This window comes from Ciconia boyciana, chromosome 3 (genome assembly GCF_034638445.1).
Source record: "Ciconia boyciana chromosome 3, ASM3463844v1, whole genome shotgun sequence".
In the NCBI taxonomy this organism is placed as follows: Eukaryota; Metazoa; Chordata; class Aves; order Ciconiiformes; family Ciconiidae; genus Ciconia; species Ciconia boyciana.
In genome coordinates, this window is record NC_132936.1 from 103,320,512 (window position 1) to 103,339,726 (window position 19,215).

General features: G+C 38.9%; 1 protein-coding gene across 1 annotated transcript in view; it reads right to left on the reverse strand.

The window, feature by feature from the left end:
* Positions 1 to 329: 329 nt before the first annotated feature.
* INTS7 (integrator complex subunit 7) overlaps positions 330 to 19,215 on the reverse strand; it is a 42,346-nt gene continuing 23,460 nt past the window's right edge. The window contains exon 20 of the mRNA XM_072856884.1: positions 330 to 18,521. Within this exon, the coding sequence (XP_072712985.1) occupies positions 18,234 to 18,521 (288 nt within the window). The 3' untranslated portion in view covers positions 330 to 18,233. The remainder of the gene's footprint in view (positions 18,522 to 19,215) is intronic.

Sequence of the window (19,215 nt, forward strand, 5' to 3'; positions counted from 1 at the left end):
TAGATACATGAGTTTCTTTTGATAAATGGATATGAGCCTCCACACACAAAATGCAAAACCCAGGCCATTTTCCTTTTCTGGTTTTTCTCCGGGAAGTAAATGTTATCAGACTATTTGACCTTTCAGTCAAAGATGCTTTTATTTGCATCTTAATGCTTTTAAGGACACTTCAGGGTAACATGAAGGCGCTGTTAAAATGGAAGTAAATTGTGGGATTGACTTTAACACTTGTTACATTCCTGTATTTATGTAAAAAGGCTTTAACTGACCTGACACAGGGCTCAGCCCCCTAACAAGCTCCCTTCCCTTGCCCCCCCGCCCCAGATCCCACATGCAGTATCCCTCACCAAGATCAGCCAGCTGCAGACAAGTCAGCCTTGCCAGTTCCTACGGTTCTAGCATACAGAGTTGTCATTTTTGCTCATTTTCTCTAATATTTTAAGCTCTTGGATGAGAGCCCAAGTTTTTTCACATTAAAAAATTATAGGCCTCAGAGAAAATGTCACAAGTGTGACCAAAAATTTCAGGCTCATGATAAATGCACGCTTTTTTTCCCCCCCCTACTAGCTTGAGTTGACATTAGACCTCAGACAGCGTTAGTTCTAACAAGACTGCAGGATGCCAGGTTAAGGCCTTGAGTTGTTTTAGGGACATTTTTTTCCTGGGAGAAGGTGGCAAAGAAGATTTACTGGTTTTAAACAAACAAAAAAAATCTATATAAACACACAGCCAAATAAGCCAAAGAAACCAAAAAGTTATTGCTAGGGTAAGAGAGACTAAACAAAGAGAAGGTATTTCTTCTGAGTAAATAAAAATAGTATTGAAGTAGCAGTGTCATGTTGTTTGACCCCAAATCTGTTGGTGTTTTTTTTTTAAATCAGGAATCATTAAATATTATGCAAGTTGGATTGTTACATAGTTCTTTGAGTTAATATTTCATTCCAAAATTTTTGTAAGCGTAAATGAGACCAAGTAAACATTTTGTAACCAGGTATTATTGCATTGTAATTTTGCTCTAGGGAATTTTATATAGTTAGACAGAAGAACAAACTCTGGCTCCAGTGAGGAAACATCCCCTCACATTCCACTGCAATGTTTGAAATTCTGTCCAACAAAGTAAAAATCAGAATTTGACACACAGCTTCTGGGGAAAGCAAGCTGAGACATAGCCAAGGAGGCCATATGACATGGAAGACACAGCTACACTAAATCAGTACAAGTAAACATTATCAAGTGTGCTACCAGGGAACAGAGAAGACTGCTCACATCTAATGCTGGGTCTGGCTATGGTCCCATCACTCTGTCTAGTAAAGTCCTGCAGCAAAATGGATCTTTATACAGAGAGAAATCTCAAGAACATGTACTGCACTCTCTCTGCTCTGCACTTCAGATTGAGCTCATCTGTTGGATTACTGCTGCTCTATTTAATTGGCCAACATAGTTGGGTGCTGTCTACAGGAATGTATTTTTGTCCCATTTGATAGCTAATTCTTACTTATCTCATGTGTTCTCCAATGGTTTCCTGAGGCCAAGGCAGTGTCAAAATAGATCCGCTGGGTATGGACACATATAAAGTGATAGTTCGTAAACTTTTTCAGGTGGAGATCATGTTCTAAAATTTAGAAGTACTCTGTTACTTATGCTTTGTCAAGGGTTTGTTTTTAACAACCCTTGACACATTTGGACACATTTATTTCCTTTGTAGCACAAAAGCAGTGTGATAACCAGTATCTGTTTTCAGTAACTTTCACCACAAAGAATCTAAAGAGACTCTAAGGATAAGCTACAGAGGGGGACCAAGCTACATGATGCTTCAGTCAAGGCTATCCTGATCTCCCAAAAGAATCTGGGTAGATTCATGTCTGAATCTTTCTCTTACTCTTTCTACAGCATAGCAAGACCAAATCAAGGAAGTTTGGAGCTGGATAAGAACAGCACACTCATCTTTGTTCATGACCTTCACCATTTGTAAGAAAGGTGAGAAAGTAGAATACATCACATTTGAACAATTTGTCAGTTAGGCAAGACTAGCAGAAGGCGAGGCAGATGTAACCATGTCCCTCCCTTTCTTCTACCAGCTATATGCAAATTTCATAATTTTCCACTTAGGCAGAGCTTGTTAGCCTTTACAACAATGGAACCAACACTTTTGGATCTTCCATCTCAATCTGTTTTACATAAAGTGTATACATCATCTTTATAATTTTTTTGGTTGCTTTTGGTCTAGCATATCAGGAATATAAGCCCTCTTGTTGCAGCTACATGTTCTGTAACTCATATGCAGATCCAGTAAGATTACTTGTATTTCACAGTTGTCAAAATCAGTATCACCTTCAAAAACACAGAGGTCAGCTCTCAAAAAAGAGTTAGGTTTTAAACAGCTAAACCCCTCAAAAGATATTTCAATCTCCTCAAAGATGCAGAAGTTAACTTCAAGTTCCCTTTTCTGGCTACAATTTTCATAAGGATGTAAGATAAGCAAGAATTTTGTATTAACCATAGAGGGACAATGCCTTGACTCTCAGATTTGTGACTTTTTGTTTGTTTCAACAAAATAAACATTTTGATGCGACTCTCAACATTGCACTACCTAATATATACATTCTCCAACAGGAAAAAAAATTGTTGTTCCTGCTATTACAATGCCATTTCATACCACACTAAATTTTCCCATACCAATGCCTGTAACTGTGAGCTGAATAATTCAGATGTTTTGAGGTGTTTAATTTCTCATTAAAACTAACCTGAAGACTTTGACAGAGACCACTTATTAAAGATGGATAACAGATACACCGCAATGCAACCAGATGGTCAGCGAGCAACTTTCATTTGTTACTGCATATAATGTGTTTCTGCCATACTGTGTGTGTCAATCAATGGGCAGCTTAAGTAGAGCACAACAAAGCTGGGTTCTCATCTCAGTTACATGGGTGTTTTTCCACCCATTGGCACTACCGTCACCATGGTAAGTTTGAGCTGCGGGTTTGCTTTTGGTTTGTCTGGGGCTTGTTCAGGGCTTTTTTTTGAAAGAAAGGAGCTCTAGAGTTACTCCAACTAGTTACTGAATCTTTAACCTCTGTGTTAGCTTGGTTATGAAATCTTTATCCATGACAAATTGATTTAGTTCAATCATATCTACAGAATCATATTACTTCAGGCAACGATGATATGCTGATTATATACAGGCTTGCACTTTGCAAGATTTTTATAAGCGCATAAAGTTTGCATATGGAAGCATGGTACAAACACAAAGATGAAGCCAACCTGTCTTTAGGCAGATGGGACTCCTAACATTTTCTAGCTATCACACTGTTTTGTGATTAGCCATTAAAAAAAAAAAAGGATGTAGTAAAAACAGGGACTTGACTGCACTAAATTAATCTCTTATATTTTTCTCCATCTGTACTGGCAAATTAAGCACTACACTGCATGGTCCTGATCATAAAGATCACATGAGGTGAGGTCAGTCATGAGATGAAGCTCCTATTTTCTTCAAACTTGTTCAAGTTCATTTCAAGTCAACATTTACCAGACTGACTGACTTGGGTTTTGGTAAACCCTTATCAACATCCAGTCAATGTTTGTAGATCAAACCGCAAATACAAGAGAACTAAATAAATACTTAATGCTATTATTAAGATATTCTCACACTTAAATCCCTAGTGAATAGCTTGTTAGAAAATTAAAGAGGTATTCAGACTACTTTATCCTTCTTATGTTTGTTGGATCATATATCATTACAAGCTAAAATTAATATTGATGTTTCAGAAAAGTGGTGTTTTTTCTAGTTGAAAAAGAAAGTAAAGAGTCCAATGTAACAACAACAGCTGGCTTTGTGGGGGAGTCTATTTGTCCACGTGCTGAATTCCAGCGACTTCAAACAGCACTGTGCAAAGTGCAAAGATCCATCCCATTTGAGTTGACTGAAGAACTGGGGACAAACTAATCAGGTCTGATCCAAGGTCCACTGAGCATTTCTAGGAAGTAGGTATGGTAAAATAAATACCATCACTGAAATTTGGTCAGAACTGAGGTCTATTAAAAAAACACTTCATCTTCCCTCCCCCAATTTAGCACAGCATGCAACCTCCTTGTCTTATGATGCCACATGCAGCTTTGCAACTCTTTTGCTTAGCGTCCTCAAGACTATGTTTAACTTGGTTACCGAAAGAAGGTAATGATGAATATGTCCATGCTGCAAGCTAGTTATGAAGTTTTTGCACAAGCTGAAGCTAACTGAAGAAATAGCGCAACACTGGGAAATCCAAAAGGAGAAGTCACATCATAATTTGCATTTAAGCTACATTCACCCACATCCTCTGCAGTCTCACTACTGGCTGAAAAAAATACTGCTGTCTCTCTGCTGAATGTAGTAGAATGCTGTTGTCCGTTGTTAACAGCAATTAATCATTTCTTTGGGAAAAGTTCACTTAAAGCTACTGTTGGCTGATTGTTTAACTGATTGGTTAAACAATAATCGTTAATTAAGCTAGATAACACTGTTAGGCATTAAAAGGTAGCCTGCTTTTTTTTTCTCTCCAGAGTTAAAGATGTAGCAGGAGATTGAATTCCTTATGATCTTAATTGTAGTTTCACATTAAGTTTATCATCCTAAGCCAGGGACAGTCCCAACGTGCATGGGAGGGAGAGGAAGGGATGAGGCTGCATTCCAACTGCCTTGTCATATGACTGGCATCAACAAGAAGGCTCCTTCCAATCCTCCCCACAGCAAATCCAAGCTAGGCCACTTTATCCTTATTTATACTAGGCAGCAGCAAAGACTTAAGCAACAGTGATCATCAGTTGAAGAGGAATTTTAATCTAGAGAGATGAAAGTAATGCTTTTATATACTCCTTACCACAGACATCCAAGACCAGTTTCCTTAAGTCTGTGCCACAGCACAAACATGTTTGCAAGGGACAAATACTAAATTTTTTCATGCCACAGAGTCAAGTGCTGCCCAAAAGCTCCGCAGGTTGGCATGTGTAGTAAGTGCTGGAAATTGTTCTTCCTAAAATACCACAATTGTTTATCATTAGTGCTATTGATGCCTTTCAACTTAATAAAATGTTATAAAAGCCATTACACCATTGTTAACTGTGGCTAAGAAAAGCAGTCCTAATGGCGTGGATGAATCCAGCCAGACCTCAAGGGATTACATAGCTGGATTTGCCCAGCCTAAGTCTCATAACAAAAAAGCAGACGGAAACAAAACTACGGTGTCAAAATGATCAAGACATAACTGTAATGCTACTTGTGCTTAGATTTATTAATCTACTATGTCTTTGGGAAAAAAAAGATTCAAGAACATAAAAACACAACAGAAATTCCCTTTACTACACAGAAGTGATGCAAGGGGAAAAGAAAAAACCCTTTCAAACATCTGCTAAACTATTATCCTATTTTCCCCGTATACGAATACTCTGCCCTCAATAGTCCCAGTTTCACTGAGCTCCTTTGGACACACATACACCCTTGTCAATCCCACTTGGCCCAGGCTGTGGCTGATCTAACCTACCAGTGTTTTATGCCTAGTGCCTCCCACGGTCTCAAATGCAACAGTTTCACTAAGGTCCCAGCTTTCACCTCTTAGTGCTCTATAGCCCCAAGGGTTCGAATGGAAGCTGGGGCCAAAAGAGCCCAGGGCAGGAGGAGGTAGAAGAGCACGACCTGATCTGACAGCATGTTTGAGTAGGACATAGTTCCTGCGGCATACTTACCCCAGGACACTCACCACTCAATCATCTGTTGTTCAGATGAGGATGCATCCCCAGCTTTGAGGGTTAAGAAATGGTAGTTGAATGAAGTTGTAAGATTGATAAATGAAGTCTGGTTATTGGTATAACTTGGGTCTTTCCGCTTCCTTCCACTAATAATTGTCAAGACTGACAGACAGCAATGAAAGCCACTATAACTAGATTCGGAAGGGGTGGGGGGGTGGAGAAGAGGAAACAGGCTGATGTGTTGAGGTTCTGAAAAATTATCAAACAAGGTGTGCCTTGTGTTAATGCTGAGTGGTAAAATGATACCTCATAGCAAATTCAGTATCATAGAACCATAACTGCTTATCACACTAAGCTGCGAGAACTTTGTACTGACTTAATTGAGGTCAAGATTTAATTGCATGTCTTTTAGATAGCATTTCTAAATGGCAGAAGACATTAATTCAAACCTTTTAGACCAAAAATTTACAGAGAAGCAGAAAATTCTAGTCAGAGCAAGAATATGAAAAAAGTAAGTAAAAAGTTATCTTGTCATAAAATGTGTCTTGATTGGCAAACTGTAAGTAAAGATCAAACCAGTAATATGCTGGAGAAATAGCTAGCTACAGCAAAGTGTAGGCTTAGGTATTTAACCTACTATTCAATGTTCTTTTCTCTGTACATGTGTATTCCAGGGGATTCTTGCCTCCTGAAACCAGCCTAGCATCCTCTTTTCCATTGTTAATACTCAGTGATGACTGGAGTTAGACCCTTATTAAAGCAAAGATACTAAATACAAAAATAAAATCCAGCAGTTGAAGAACAAATTGTATTGCATTCGTTACTGCTTGTTAGTAAGGATTCTCAAGCTTGAGTGGTGAAGAGACAGGACATACTATAGGGTGGTACTTTAATTCCAGACTATCTTGGTGCCTGAGATTACCAGCTGACAGCCTAGTCAGGAGCAACCCTAGCTAAAGCAATGTCTTGGACATGGGAATCTGCAGGAGGATCTACCATACCCAGCTATAAATTGTTTCTTTTCCTGAAGGCAGGGAGAAGTGGAAGCAGAGGCTTGACACCTTCTAGTCCCACATCAGCCGTTGCTGTCTCAAGCTGGGGTGGAGGCCGGTAATTTGGAGTATTGCAAATTGTATTGTACATTCCACTCCCTACACCACACATTCTTATCGTGGCAACTTCTGTCTCCAAGTGGAGGTAGTACAGGGGTTGTTACATACCTTAATCTCTCCCCTAAGGATAGGGTACACCTTAAAAAAACCAAAACAACCACAACCAAACAAACCCAAAAAACACAAAACACAAAACAACAGCAGTCATTAGATGAGGCCACAAAAACATTCCCTAGGCTTCACTCTGATAGATGACAGAGGCAGAAGCTAGGACTGCAAGCAAGCATAAGGTATGCGTGTCCCAGTCTATAGCAGAAAGGCTCACATTCCAGGTGAGGAAATACACTTGCATCTCTGCTATTCATTATGCTGCCAACCATCTTAACACTTGCTCCCAGCCATTGAATTTTCATAGTGAATATGGAAGAGAACAGCCCTAACACAGCCTGGTCAGGCAGAGGCTGTTGCTCACTGTAAAGCAGCAAGGGTCACCCCACCACACACATGCAAGTTATTTCCTAGCTCCCTCTGCTCTTCCTTCTCTGACATAAATTCCTAAGTATCACAACTTTTGCAAAGATAACTTAAGGGAATGACAAAAAGAATCATGAGGTATATTTTAAAGGACTGGGTGCAAACACTGTTGTACAGGATGTACAGGTTGTACTGTTGTACAGGATGACTGGTTAGAAGCTATGGATTATGTCTTTGAGGAGATAGATAGAAAGGTGCAAGATAGCAGCTGGATAAAGACACAATTGAGTAGAAATCCACTTGTGAATTTGAAGAATGAAGGCAATAGATTGTAGGGAAAAAAGTTAATCAAGTGTTTACATAAGATTGCTCAAATACACTATATAATACACTCTGGAGAAGCCTGAACCATTGCAGGAAGTCAGGAAGGATTTGCAAATCACTACTCTGACAAACCCAGAAGCAGTCAGTCTTCACCAGTATTTACCAGAGGCCTTAGAAAACACCAGTACTTGACTTTATGATCAAAACAAAAAGATAAAAACATTGAGTTGCAGCTTGAGTCTTGCAATCCTGTAGTCCAGAGATCAGCAGCTGCCAAAACCTCACACTGTCTCTGGTCACTATCTTTAAAAACGGATGACAAATGAAATACTTTCCAGAATTTTGTATTCCATTTTATTTTGTAAGGGTGTCAAGTGCCACAGAAAGACATATATTTGCTATTTTAGTTGAAAGCCTGTATTTTTCAAATATTACCATTGCTTTTTAGTAGAATCTCTACTTAATTAACTGTTTCTTTCTAGGTCTCTGTGCCCTTGTTCACAGAGCTCTTCACCCTGTGAGCTATGTTTCTGGGATCCTACCAAGCCTGTAAAAGCTGATCTTGTTCACACTGAATTTCAGTTGAACTGCTATAAAATCCTGCACGGTTTCTACAAAGGTCATCACAATGTACACAAATGTATGTTCATTCATATCCTTTCATCATGCAAGATAAACAATACGGATTACTGATTAAAAACAGGTCATGTGAACCTAGGCATTATGTATATGCCAAAGATTACTTTTGTATTATCTGATGATACTAGTCAGTGACTTCATTATGCAGGGAAACATGAGCTGGAATACTCAGATTTTTCAGTCCAGTCTACAGTTTCACATATAGAGCTATTTGCATGCTTTCAGTTCCAGGCTAAGTCCACTCTTAAGTACATCTGTCATCTGCAGAGTTCAACAGAGCTGCCTACATAAATGCAAAAAAACAAATTTTGAACTTGTGATACAATGCTATTGGATTGGCCATTAAAAAAAACCACCAACACACAAACAAGCACAGGAACATGTAAACTCCAGCTATTGCTACCAGCTAGATTAAAAAGGATGCTTGTGAACAAGATTCTAGTTTTAGCAATTCAGAAGTACTAATTCTGTTATATTAGACTTGATCATCAAGTACACTTAAATTAGTCTTTAACCAGTAGAGTTTCATTACTTAACATATGCTATTTGAGTGTATTTATTAAACACAGTTAACACCTCTCCCCCCACCCCAAAAACTCAAATACGTCAAGATCCTTTTCAAATTCTCTTTTAGAATTCATCTTTAATCTTTGCTATTACAGAAATATAAATTTGTCCAGTTTCTCTTGTCTTCCACCCCCCTTCAGACTAGTAGTTGCTTACACACTCACAAATAGTTTAAAGACTTAAATTCCTGAAGAAAAGGTACAAGGCTTTCATGCACCTCCAACATACTTTAGTAAGTGGAATGCCCACTCAACTGTAGCTCCTTCTACTCCTAGGTAGTCAAAATAATTAAAGGAACAATTTAAATAATGACATCATTAATCACAAGTAGCATTCTTTGCAATGACTGGATTCTTTGCCATTGCCTGGATAACACAGGTAAATATTTCATGTATCAGGTGGTATGTCCTGCCAGGCTTGTAATTGAAGTGGCCTGGAAGTTTTAATATTTTAGAGTGGCACAAATGAGTCATGGTCTCAGCTGCCTCTGGTGAGCATGAATTACGTACCTCATTTTAACAGAAGTCCAATACAGAACTATAGCAGAGATCCTGTGCCCTGCGTCAACCCTACTACAGTGTTAACAGGATTTGTCCTACACTGAAGGAAACTTTTGTCTACATTCTGTTTAGATATTTGCTTCCTGTGAGTGGCTTGTGAATCCATCTAGACTGCTGAGTAACCAAATCACTGGCAAACAAGTTATGTCTCAGACAGCACAGCTGTAGATCACTGCTCTCTTGCTGGACAAGGCCCTTTCCATCTCTATCCTGTAATTTCAGCCATCAATTCTTCATTACCAACACCACAACTAGTACTAAGAAGAGGTACAAATGAATCAGTGCTCAAACAGCTAAACTGCTATGACTAACCCAGGCTCCATAGCTTCTTTAGAAAACTGGTCAGTCTTTCCTTGAAGGTAAAGGACAAAATAAGTTATGTTTTTATTCCCAGTGATCTCAATATTTCAAAACTCGAGTTTACTGAATAGGTAACTTTATTAGCTGTAATCATTTCTACGAGCACAATCAGAGGGTGTTTTTTCTCTTCCAAAAGCTGGAGATGAGGAAATAAACCAGATGATAGTTACAGTGACACATTTTTCAATTGCTAACTTGCAATCAACTTTTGTCCACTTGCAAGTCTCACTCACACAAGTGCTCCCCACCTTCCCGCCTGCACCTCCTTTTCTACAGGTTTGAGTGGAAGACACTTGGCTTGTAAAACTTCTGTTAATTTCCTCTTCTGCTGTTCCTTTACTCCTTGAATGGCCAAATATGTCAGGCACAGCCCAGTAAGACTGGGCATTTGAAGGCCAAATCAAAACTAATTGAGTTGTCTAACAATACTGTCAGAAGGACAGATTCTACTGAACATTTGGTTCTTGGTATTTTTTAAATTATTTTTTTTAAAGCCACACTTCCTGGAGTCAAGTACTAAAAATAAAAGTGAAGAATGAGATTATGCAAAACATGATTTATGGCTATCATGATCATGGAGGTGCAGCTGAAAGTAAAAGCTCAAGAGATTAAAAGTGGCTTTTTAAAATTTATTCACATTGCATAGCAGAATATTTGAGGTGGCCAATGCCAACTTCTCCCCGGGCTGCCTTGGAGCTGCTGGAAGCAGTCTAAGATTTACAGCAGGAAGAGGGCATCATGCTCCCAGAAGCGTTTCGTATCAAAGAATATTCTCATCTCTGCCAGCAGAAGATAAGTGGTCAGACATAGGTAAGAACCCATGAATGAGAAAAACTACATTACATCACAGGTAAACAGTGACTGACTTGGCAGTAGATTATCAGTCTGTAAATGCTGTTATTAGCCATGACGATAAGGGTAGTGCCCAGAAAGCACAAAGCCCAAGAGAAGCAGAAAAGCATTTCAGGTGATTAGGCAGGCATCGCAGAGGGCTCTCCCATCTGTCTTGTCACAGCAAGAGCTCACTACGTTTATACTACAGAATGGGCTTCACTGAAAACTAATTTTAACTTATCATATCCCTCTTGGTAAGCTGTTTTCTGGTGAGGTACTGTTTACGTAGATACATAAATATATTCACTGAATCATCAACATTCCCATCTGCCATTTAGTACACTCATATAATTAAAGGACAGACCTGGACATGAATACCTGGTCTGCACTACTGTTTTTTATTGAGAAAAAAGTTTTCATTAAAAAAAGAGGGAGAAGGAGATTGATTCATCAGCATGGCATTTTAAAATAGTTTTTCTCAAAAGCATTATTGCCGTGCAAGTTCTGCACTGGTTTTGTTATCTTGCCAAGTTGTTATCTTGCCAAGTAGGTATTACAACACACTTAAGAGTCAAGGGTTGGGACCTCCTTTTTCTATACAAAAAGAAAAAAATATCCCTTTACAAAACAACAGCACAGTATTTTGTACTTCCATAGCACCAATGAATTTCTAAAACTCCAAATAGTAAATCATAAGGAATTACGGTTTTGTTTTGTTTAAATGGGAAAGCCAACACACAATAACTAGGTGCTTTTCTTAGAGTCAGGCCAAAATATCGGAAGACAACTAAACCTACAGCCTTCAAGCTATCTGTTTCACCTGTATTGTCCCACTCCCCCCAAAAATAAAAATCAGAGTCTATTTTTGTTCTTAACCTAGTGTGTACATGCTAACAGAAATACAAATCTCTCTAGGGGATCCATCACGTTGGCTGTATCACGCAGATGTGCTCAGAATTAATACTCTCAGAAATTACTACCCAACTCACAGACTTTGTCCACACTAATACGCAAACCCTTACAACAGGCAAAACAAGGAAAGGTTCTGCATCTCTCTCACAGGGCACAGAAGACTGTCAGATAAATCTTTTCCTCTACAAGGATGAAAATGCACATCAGTTCTTTACTGGTGACATAGAGAGACACAAAGGAAACAAACTATCAGCATTTGTACATTGCAGACAGGATCAATTCACACTGCTTAGGAAAAAACACGTCAGAGTGACAGCTTCACTAAATGAGTTACAACAATTAGCATAATTAATTACAATAGCTGTCGTTCCTCCCTCAGTGAGGGAAAGAGACCTTCTGAAGAGGTCAGACAACATTTTTTGTTAATTATTACAACTCCTGGAATTTCCTGTCCAAGGTGGGTGACTAGCTCTGAGAGGTCTCCATCCATGTTGCTTTTCCACTTTACTCAGTGGACAATGATCTAGTCAACGCTGTCATTTGCACAGACCAATTTCTGCAGATATGTACCCATGAAACTAGTGCGAGTGGATTTAAGATTAAGTGATAAAAGCCTGGCTTTAGCCAAAATTTCAAAGTGTTCATGTAGGAATAACACCAGTATAAGTAAAAAAATAATGTGAAATCAGAACCTTGACATCCACACACTTTAGGACTTTGTTAAACAAGGCAAGTCAGACAGTTGTCATTGCTCACAACTGTTAGCTACTATCCATATGCATTGCTGGCAGATCAGGACATACTCAAGCACACTTCATCTGCTCCAGAGCAAAGACTGACAACTCACTGCAGGCTGGGCCTCATCCACTGCTCCACAAGGGCATTTCTTCCCTTCTGTTGCCTCACTCGTGGGTGGTGACTCCCAACAGAGGGGAAGGCCATAGAGCTGGCTGGTAACTACTGCAGTGATCTCTGCCCTCTCAAACTGGCCATGCAGAAATGCCACAGTTGAGATACATGTGAACAGATTGTTCCCTCCAGACTTCTATTAAATACAGCAGTATACCACACCTAAATGGTCCATCAGTCCAACAGTTGATTATTATTCCTAGGATACACCATACATCTTCCCCAGCACCTTCCTTGTACTGGCTCTGTTGATCAAGTTGCAGCACAGTCAGCCAAGACAAACATGCTGATTCAGCTGAAAACACACCCTAGCAAAATGAAACTGTTTTAATTGGATAAACTCATGATCTGATGCAAAGAGCAAAGACAGAATCAGGAATAAGCAGCAGAGAGCCCCTTTCAGCAACACCACACACCTCGACTGTATTAAGTGAAGCATGAAACTGTACCCATCATCTTTGGCAGAGTCCACCCATCCACATACCATTCAGTTTATATTTATCACAGAAAGTCTCTTCTAGTTCAACTGCTACTCATTGGTTTTGCCCTGTAGTTAGAAGCTGTGTGTTAAGCATGGACAGCCACTAATTTCAAATTAACTGCATTCCTAAATTTAGTACTTCTAGTAAGCAGGGAAGGGATCTAGAAGATGGACTGCCAGCAAGTCACATACTTAAACTGTTGAGGAAAGGAATTTTGTATCAGCCAACCCACACAAGTCTTTATTTTATCTTCTTTGGAGCTTTGTAGTCACCAATGATACCCATCAAAAACTCCAAACAATTGCTTTTATTAGTCAGTTTTAAAAGACTTCTTGAAAACCCCATCAAACTCAAATCTGAGGGAATGTGAAAGTAAGACTCCCTATCCATTGGGAAAAAAAAAAAGGATTATTTTTAAGACTGTGAAGTGGCTATGGCCTAGTTTTACTTCTACACAATAGAAGAGCTGCAGTATCTCCTTGACTGCTCAACTGGGTCACTGGTTCAGCACTGACAAAAAGAAAACTCAGCTTTTTACTATAGTTAGGCATCCAGTAGACTAAAGAGTTTAAGACATTGCCACAGGCTCTTTCTAGCCTGAGAAAGATTTTTCTCTCCAAATTCATTGAATGCTCTTCTTGCCTTGTCTAAGATGCTTGGATCAGGAGGCTGCCGCTAATTGGAAACTCCATTAACATACAGCCAAGCTGTCCTTAATTTCAATAGCATTGCTTTGAGGTGGGCAAGCAAGAGGTAAAGACTTTATCATAAAAGCAAATAAGAACACCAAGAAGATACTTCCTATTTCTCAGGACTATGCTGAGAATCAGCAGAGTAGAGCAACTTTCTGAAGTGTGCAGAACAACAACTGGGATGACTGCTCACTGAAATACATGTAATCCGCGATTTCAATAGCGAGTTTGAGCAGCTGCTGTTTGTCAGAGAGATGTCCCTTGGAGTACAAAGAACTCAGGAGCTATCTAGGGTCACCACTAAGACAGGCTTGTTTCTCAGTAACACAAAACAGCACCTGGCTTAAAAATTCACATGGGGAGAAGGTAACTGCAACACTGCGTAATATATCTTGTAAGAAAAGCAATGTAACACTTGTTTTTCCCTTGCTTTCAAGGAGTGCTTTTGTCTCTATCACTCTCTGCTTTGGAGGTTAACAGGCCAAGGTTCTGGATAAGTCTCCTTTTGCTTAGCATCTAAGGTTGTGTCCTTAGAGGCATCTATGTGGGTGAAGCAAGAGCAGCTCCAATAGTGCTGGATGCTGGGTTACAGCAGTTGAGATGAGAGAACTACCAGTTCTTGGGCCCTACTCAACTCGAAACTGCTTTGTGAGCTGGCAGGGCTCCTAAGTCCCCGCTTCTACCCTCCTTTATTTTTTTCCCCCTCTTGCTTTGGACAATGCAGATAACCTGACTACACCTGCACTGCCACAAAAGGAACGGATTGTTTTGAGAAGATGCTGCTAAGAATTAAAAGGGCACGTGTGTAAATATGCTGACCAAGGAGACAGCAAAGCACTGTAGGTCAGCAGAAAGAAGACAGACAGAAAAGAAACATAGCTACTTTGAAGGCAAGATGCTTCCACACTGTGTTGTACAAGATCTCTTTTTCTCTGTATACATACACACATGTTGAACATCATTCAAAAGAGATTTTAGGAATGCAATATAATTCATTTGAATCCTATTAATTCCTTCAAGAAGTGTTTTTTAACTAAAGTTGTGACATCACTAAAGAAAATAATTTTAGAAGTTTATGCATATGTTTAAATGACCATTCAACTTCTAGACCTGTCTAATTCCTGTACAGTTTCACAGGATTTAAGTTAAAGATATACATATATTCACTATCAAATACAAAAACCTTAGCTAAATTAAGTCATTTCAGTCCTCAGATAAAATGAGTGCATATCCAAGGAAACAAGAATGGAAAGAAAGGGAAGTCTAAGACGCCATGAATACCCATGACGAGTGCAACTTCAGGGAATCACTTACAAAACACACTTAAATGACCTTAGCAGAAGATTACACTCTAAACTCCAGAGGAAGGCAGAATTTGACAGGGGAAATTCCTTCCCTACCCCTTGTTGAGTTCCACATTGCCTTGAGCAAGAGATCAGCCAGGAATCTAGAAATGACACTTTCTGGTATGTCTGAGCACAGGTTCACAAGAACGTGACTAGTAAGTACTTCTGAGAGTAACTGGCTACATCATTCACAGAGAAGTCAGGTTAAATTCTAGAGCCTAAGCACCAATTACTATTGGCTTAATGCAGAACTGCATGTATTATGAATACCTCCAGTTATCTTAATTTGATCATCTCCACCCTTCCCCAGCCCAAGAATTTATCAAAGCTAGATGAAAGCATATATTAATCATTAAGACTAGATAATGATGTAGCTGCCTGCATAAGCCTTTTTGTTGTTTGAACTCTTAGCAGCAGCCTCAAGACCAATGTCTAGCCGCTGAATATATTCTTTCTTTTGCCAGTAAGCGAAAAAGATCTGAATTGTCTTCCATTATCAGAGTGCAGCTATGCATAGTGATCAAATTACTGCTTTGTTTATTGAGAAACACTAAGGAGATTTAACTTGGGTCCGTATCATTAGAAGAACTTTCTAGATTCTATGTTGCACATCTTCAAGTACAGGCACCAGAAACAGAATGCAGGATTCAAGCAAGATAGCCTCCCTGCTTCTATTAATAGTCAAGGATCACATTCACTGCCGATAGCTCCAACAGCAGCTTTCTGTACATTGCTGTAACACCCTTCCACACTTCTCTTTGGGTATTCTGAGTGATTGATTTCTATGAAAATCTTGGTTCCTGTTTGCCAAGTGTATTTCAGTGTGCTAGGAATAAAAATACACAATGTTTGAAAACAAACAAAAACACTCAAAGAATAACCTCACTACAAACCCCATATAACATAAAACACTATGCTTATGTAAAAGGCCAATTTAGTAACAGATCCAAGGTCTTTCCTGATCGGCATGCACATATAACTAGCCTGCAAGTGAGCCAGCATGAGAAATCCTGCAGAATTTGGCTCCAAAAATGATACAAGTTCCTGGAGTTCTAGAGGCCTCTCAGATCAGGTGAACAAGCTTGTTTGGAAAAAGAACAAGTTTTTCCAACTGCAGCAGAGTTAATCTTACTGGCTCACAGACAATTAACCCTCAGGCCAGGTCAGGGCTTTCCCTGGGTAAGTTTTTTTTCTACTAGGCTTCTCATAAGTTTAGCTATACACTATGAACATCATATGACTTATGAGAAAAAAAAGTCTGCTCCCCAGTGCGGAAATTTTGTTTCATTTCTGAGTTGTTTTGGAATGCTGCCATCGCAGGTTTCCAGCAACATATTGGTCAACAACAGAGCAAGAAACACACATTCATTATGCAGGATAAAAAAATTGTTTGACCTGTTAGTCTTTTTTTTTTTTGCATTACAATAAGGAGGGTTTTGTGGTTAAGACACCAATCTACAACTTTAAAGAAAAAGCCCAACCAACCACAAACAGTTCAGATCTTCAATCTGACAGACTGCATGCACAACACTAGGTGAATCATCTCTTTCCGGACCATATAACTATATGTAACTATAGGTACATGTACGCATGCGTGCATACATAGCTGTATGTATACTCACACACAAAAAAGTGTAAGTATATAACCATAAAAGTGGGGACAGAAACCACCACTTTCCTCAGCCAGCTTGAAGGGTAGCAGTAGCTTGTCTCCTGCACAAAATAAAAATCAGATTTAAGAAGGATGCTGGTGAATTTTTCACCAATTTTGTGAGTCTATTTCCACCTTGCATCTCAGTTATCTTTTCTGCTTAGGATTATAGCCTGACCAAGATATTATGAAATCTACCATGATAGCTTTCATTTTCTTTTTTTTTTTTTTTGTTAGTCTCAAGCCAAGAGGAAGAAAGTTGATTTCTTAAGCAACTATTACAGGAAAACACAGCAAAAAAATTTCTTCATCCAGCTATGCCAAAGAAACCTAGGCTTATAACAATTCATTATCACATTCTCTGCATATAAAGCAAGCAGAATCTGCAAGCTCTAGTCAGCTTCTACAGTGAAATCAACTTGAAGAAATAACAGTATCTTACAAATTTACTGAGAAAATAACTGAAAATTTCTGCTCCAATGAGAGGGATTAAACCATTTACAAACTTAAGACTGTAAGAAGTGCCATCCTTCCTCCTCCCCATTCAAGTGGGTCCTACTTTCCTGTAGAGTGATAAGCAGAGATTATTTATGAGGACCAGGTGAAGGACATGTTATGTGATCTATTGCCTGGCAATCCAGACACAGCCAGCATTCAGCCTTTTACATCTCAAAGGAAGCATGAAAACTATGTACGAAGCAGCATATTTCCAAAATTATTCTGAATCAATTTCTAGTATTGGCAAAATTCTCCTTCAAGTTACCCAGTAAAATTAATAATTAAGATTACTAAATTGGTCAAAGAGTACACAAGATTACAAAGCTCTGGTATATAAAATTCCTTTTTTAAAAACTAAGCAGTTAAAACAAATAACAACTTGCAAGTTAACTTCCCTCTTAAAAGAGCAAACAAAAAAACCCAACGAAACCAAAGCCCTCCGAAATACAGATACATGAAGATTTTAAACCAACACAGTAATCTTTTCTGTATCATCTAAGAAACAGCTATGTTTCCCACCTGTAAGATTCCGCCTCTTGTAAGACTCCCCAGACACCAACCGCTCAAGCAGTCTCCTCCCTCTACAATGACTGGGTATGAGAAGTGAGCTGCAACTTTTTCTCTTTCAGATGCATGCATTAAATTGTAATAATACACATACACCAGCCAAATACTGGATGTTGCTATTAAAATGTCAGAAAAACAAATCTCTGGATATTCCTGCCAATTCCTTCACATTAAAAAGATACAAACTTGGTATTACACTCAGTTCTGCATAATTAGCCAAAGTGTTTACTGATGTCCTATAAGCCTAACATTAGAGGCTATGTGCTTCAAAAAAGACAGTACAGAAAGTACTAGTCAAAGAGCTCTTAGTGTCCGCTGCTATCAAAGTTTGTGGAGCCTGCTGCAACAGGTTTGTAAACAGAAGTGTAGAGATCAGGTAGAAGTTCTTATATTAAAAGCACAACTCCAAATTTGAACAGAGTTGCCTCTGCTGAATCAAGTTCAAATTTACCCCAGATAATTTAAAGAGCAATAAATTGGCATCTGAGACTTTCTAGGAGAAAGTTAAAATTGTAGGTCTTTCAAAAAAAGCGTCCAAGAAAAACTGTAATACCATTGACCAGGTCAGAGTCACTCTGGGAATTAAAACCGTGAGTATGCTGTTCTTTGCTGTTGCTGCTGTGATGGCGGCTGTCCTTGCTGTTGCTGAAGACGAACCTGCTGGGAGTATGGATCCTCAAGAGATTTAACAAAAATAGTTGTTTTAGGCCCAGTTTTCCAGACAATACCATTTGAATCTATTACAGAGGACTCTACTGTGATGTTGTGGGTGCCAAGTATCACAAAGTTTAACAGAAACTGAGTGCTGAAGTAGTCGTTGTGTGGTTCCACCCTCTGCTCCATTTCATTGGTCATGTTGTCAATAGGAATCTGAGAACACATGGAAGGTTAAAATGCCATTTTATATAAGCCTGTTAAAATAAGTTTTCTGCTGTCCATTTGAAGGAGAGGAAAAAAAGAGAAATTGAGGCTGTCCTCAATTTTCCTAAACCAATGCATGTGCATTTTTGAGCCAGCTTGACATGCTTTTTTATCGACGAATGAGTTTTTAATATCTATTCACAGAAGCGAGGTAGCTAACAAGTCTTTTTCTCCCTGAGGTTCTAGTTTTCCACAGAGTAACACGAGTCAGACAAACATTACACAATTCCTAGTTCTGTTGTTCTTTTAGAAGGAACTGACTTTTTTTTCCTTTTCCCCTCAAAAAAAACCCCAAACAACAAAACAAACAAAAACCCAACCCCAAAACCTACCAAAACAGGCCTTTCACTAAGTGTCAGATGTTAGCAGAACCTGAACTTCAGGCATGCCATCTTTGATAAAACTGTTGACTTGAATTTAATATGTATCTCCTCAGGTGCTACTTAATTTGGACAGCCTGTCCTCCCAATTTCCATAAACAACAACCACCACCAAAAAAACCTTAAAATGAGTATAAAGAAGTTCTAGAGACTGTGTGTAGAGAATAATCTATTCCTGCCTTTTTTCCCTTGTGGATTTTCATATGATATATACCTAGGTTGAATTTTCCTGATCTCAAGCATATTCTTAATGACTTGTTCTG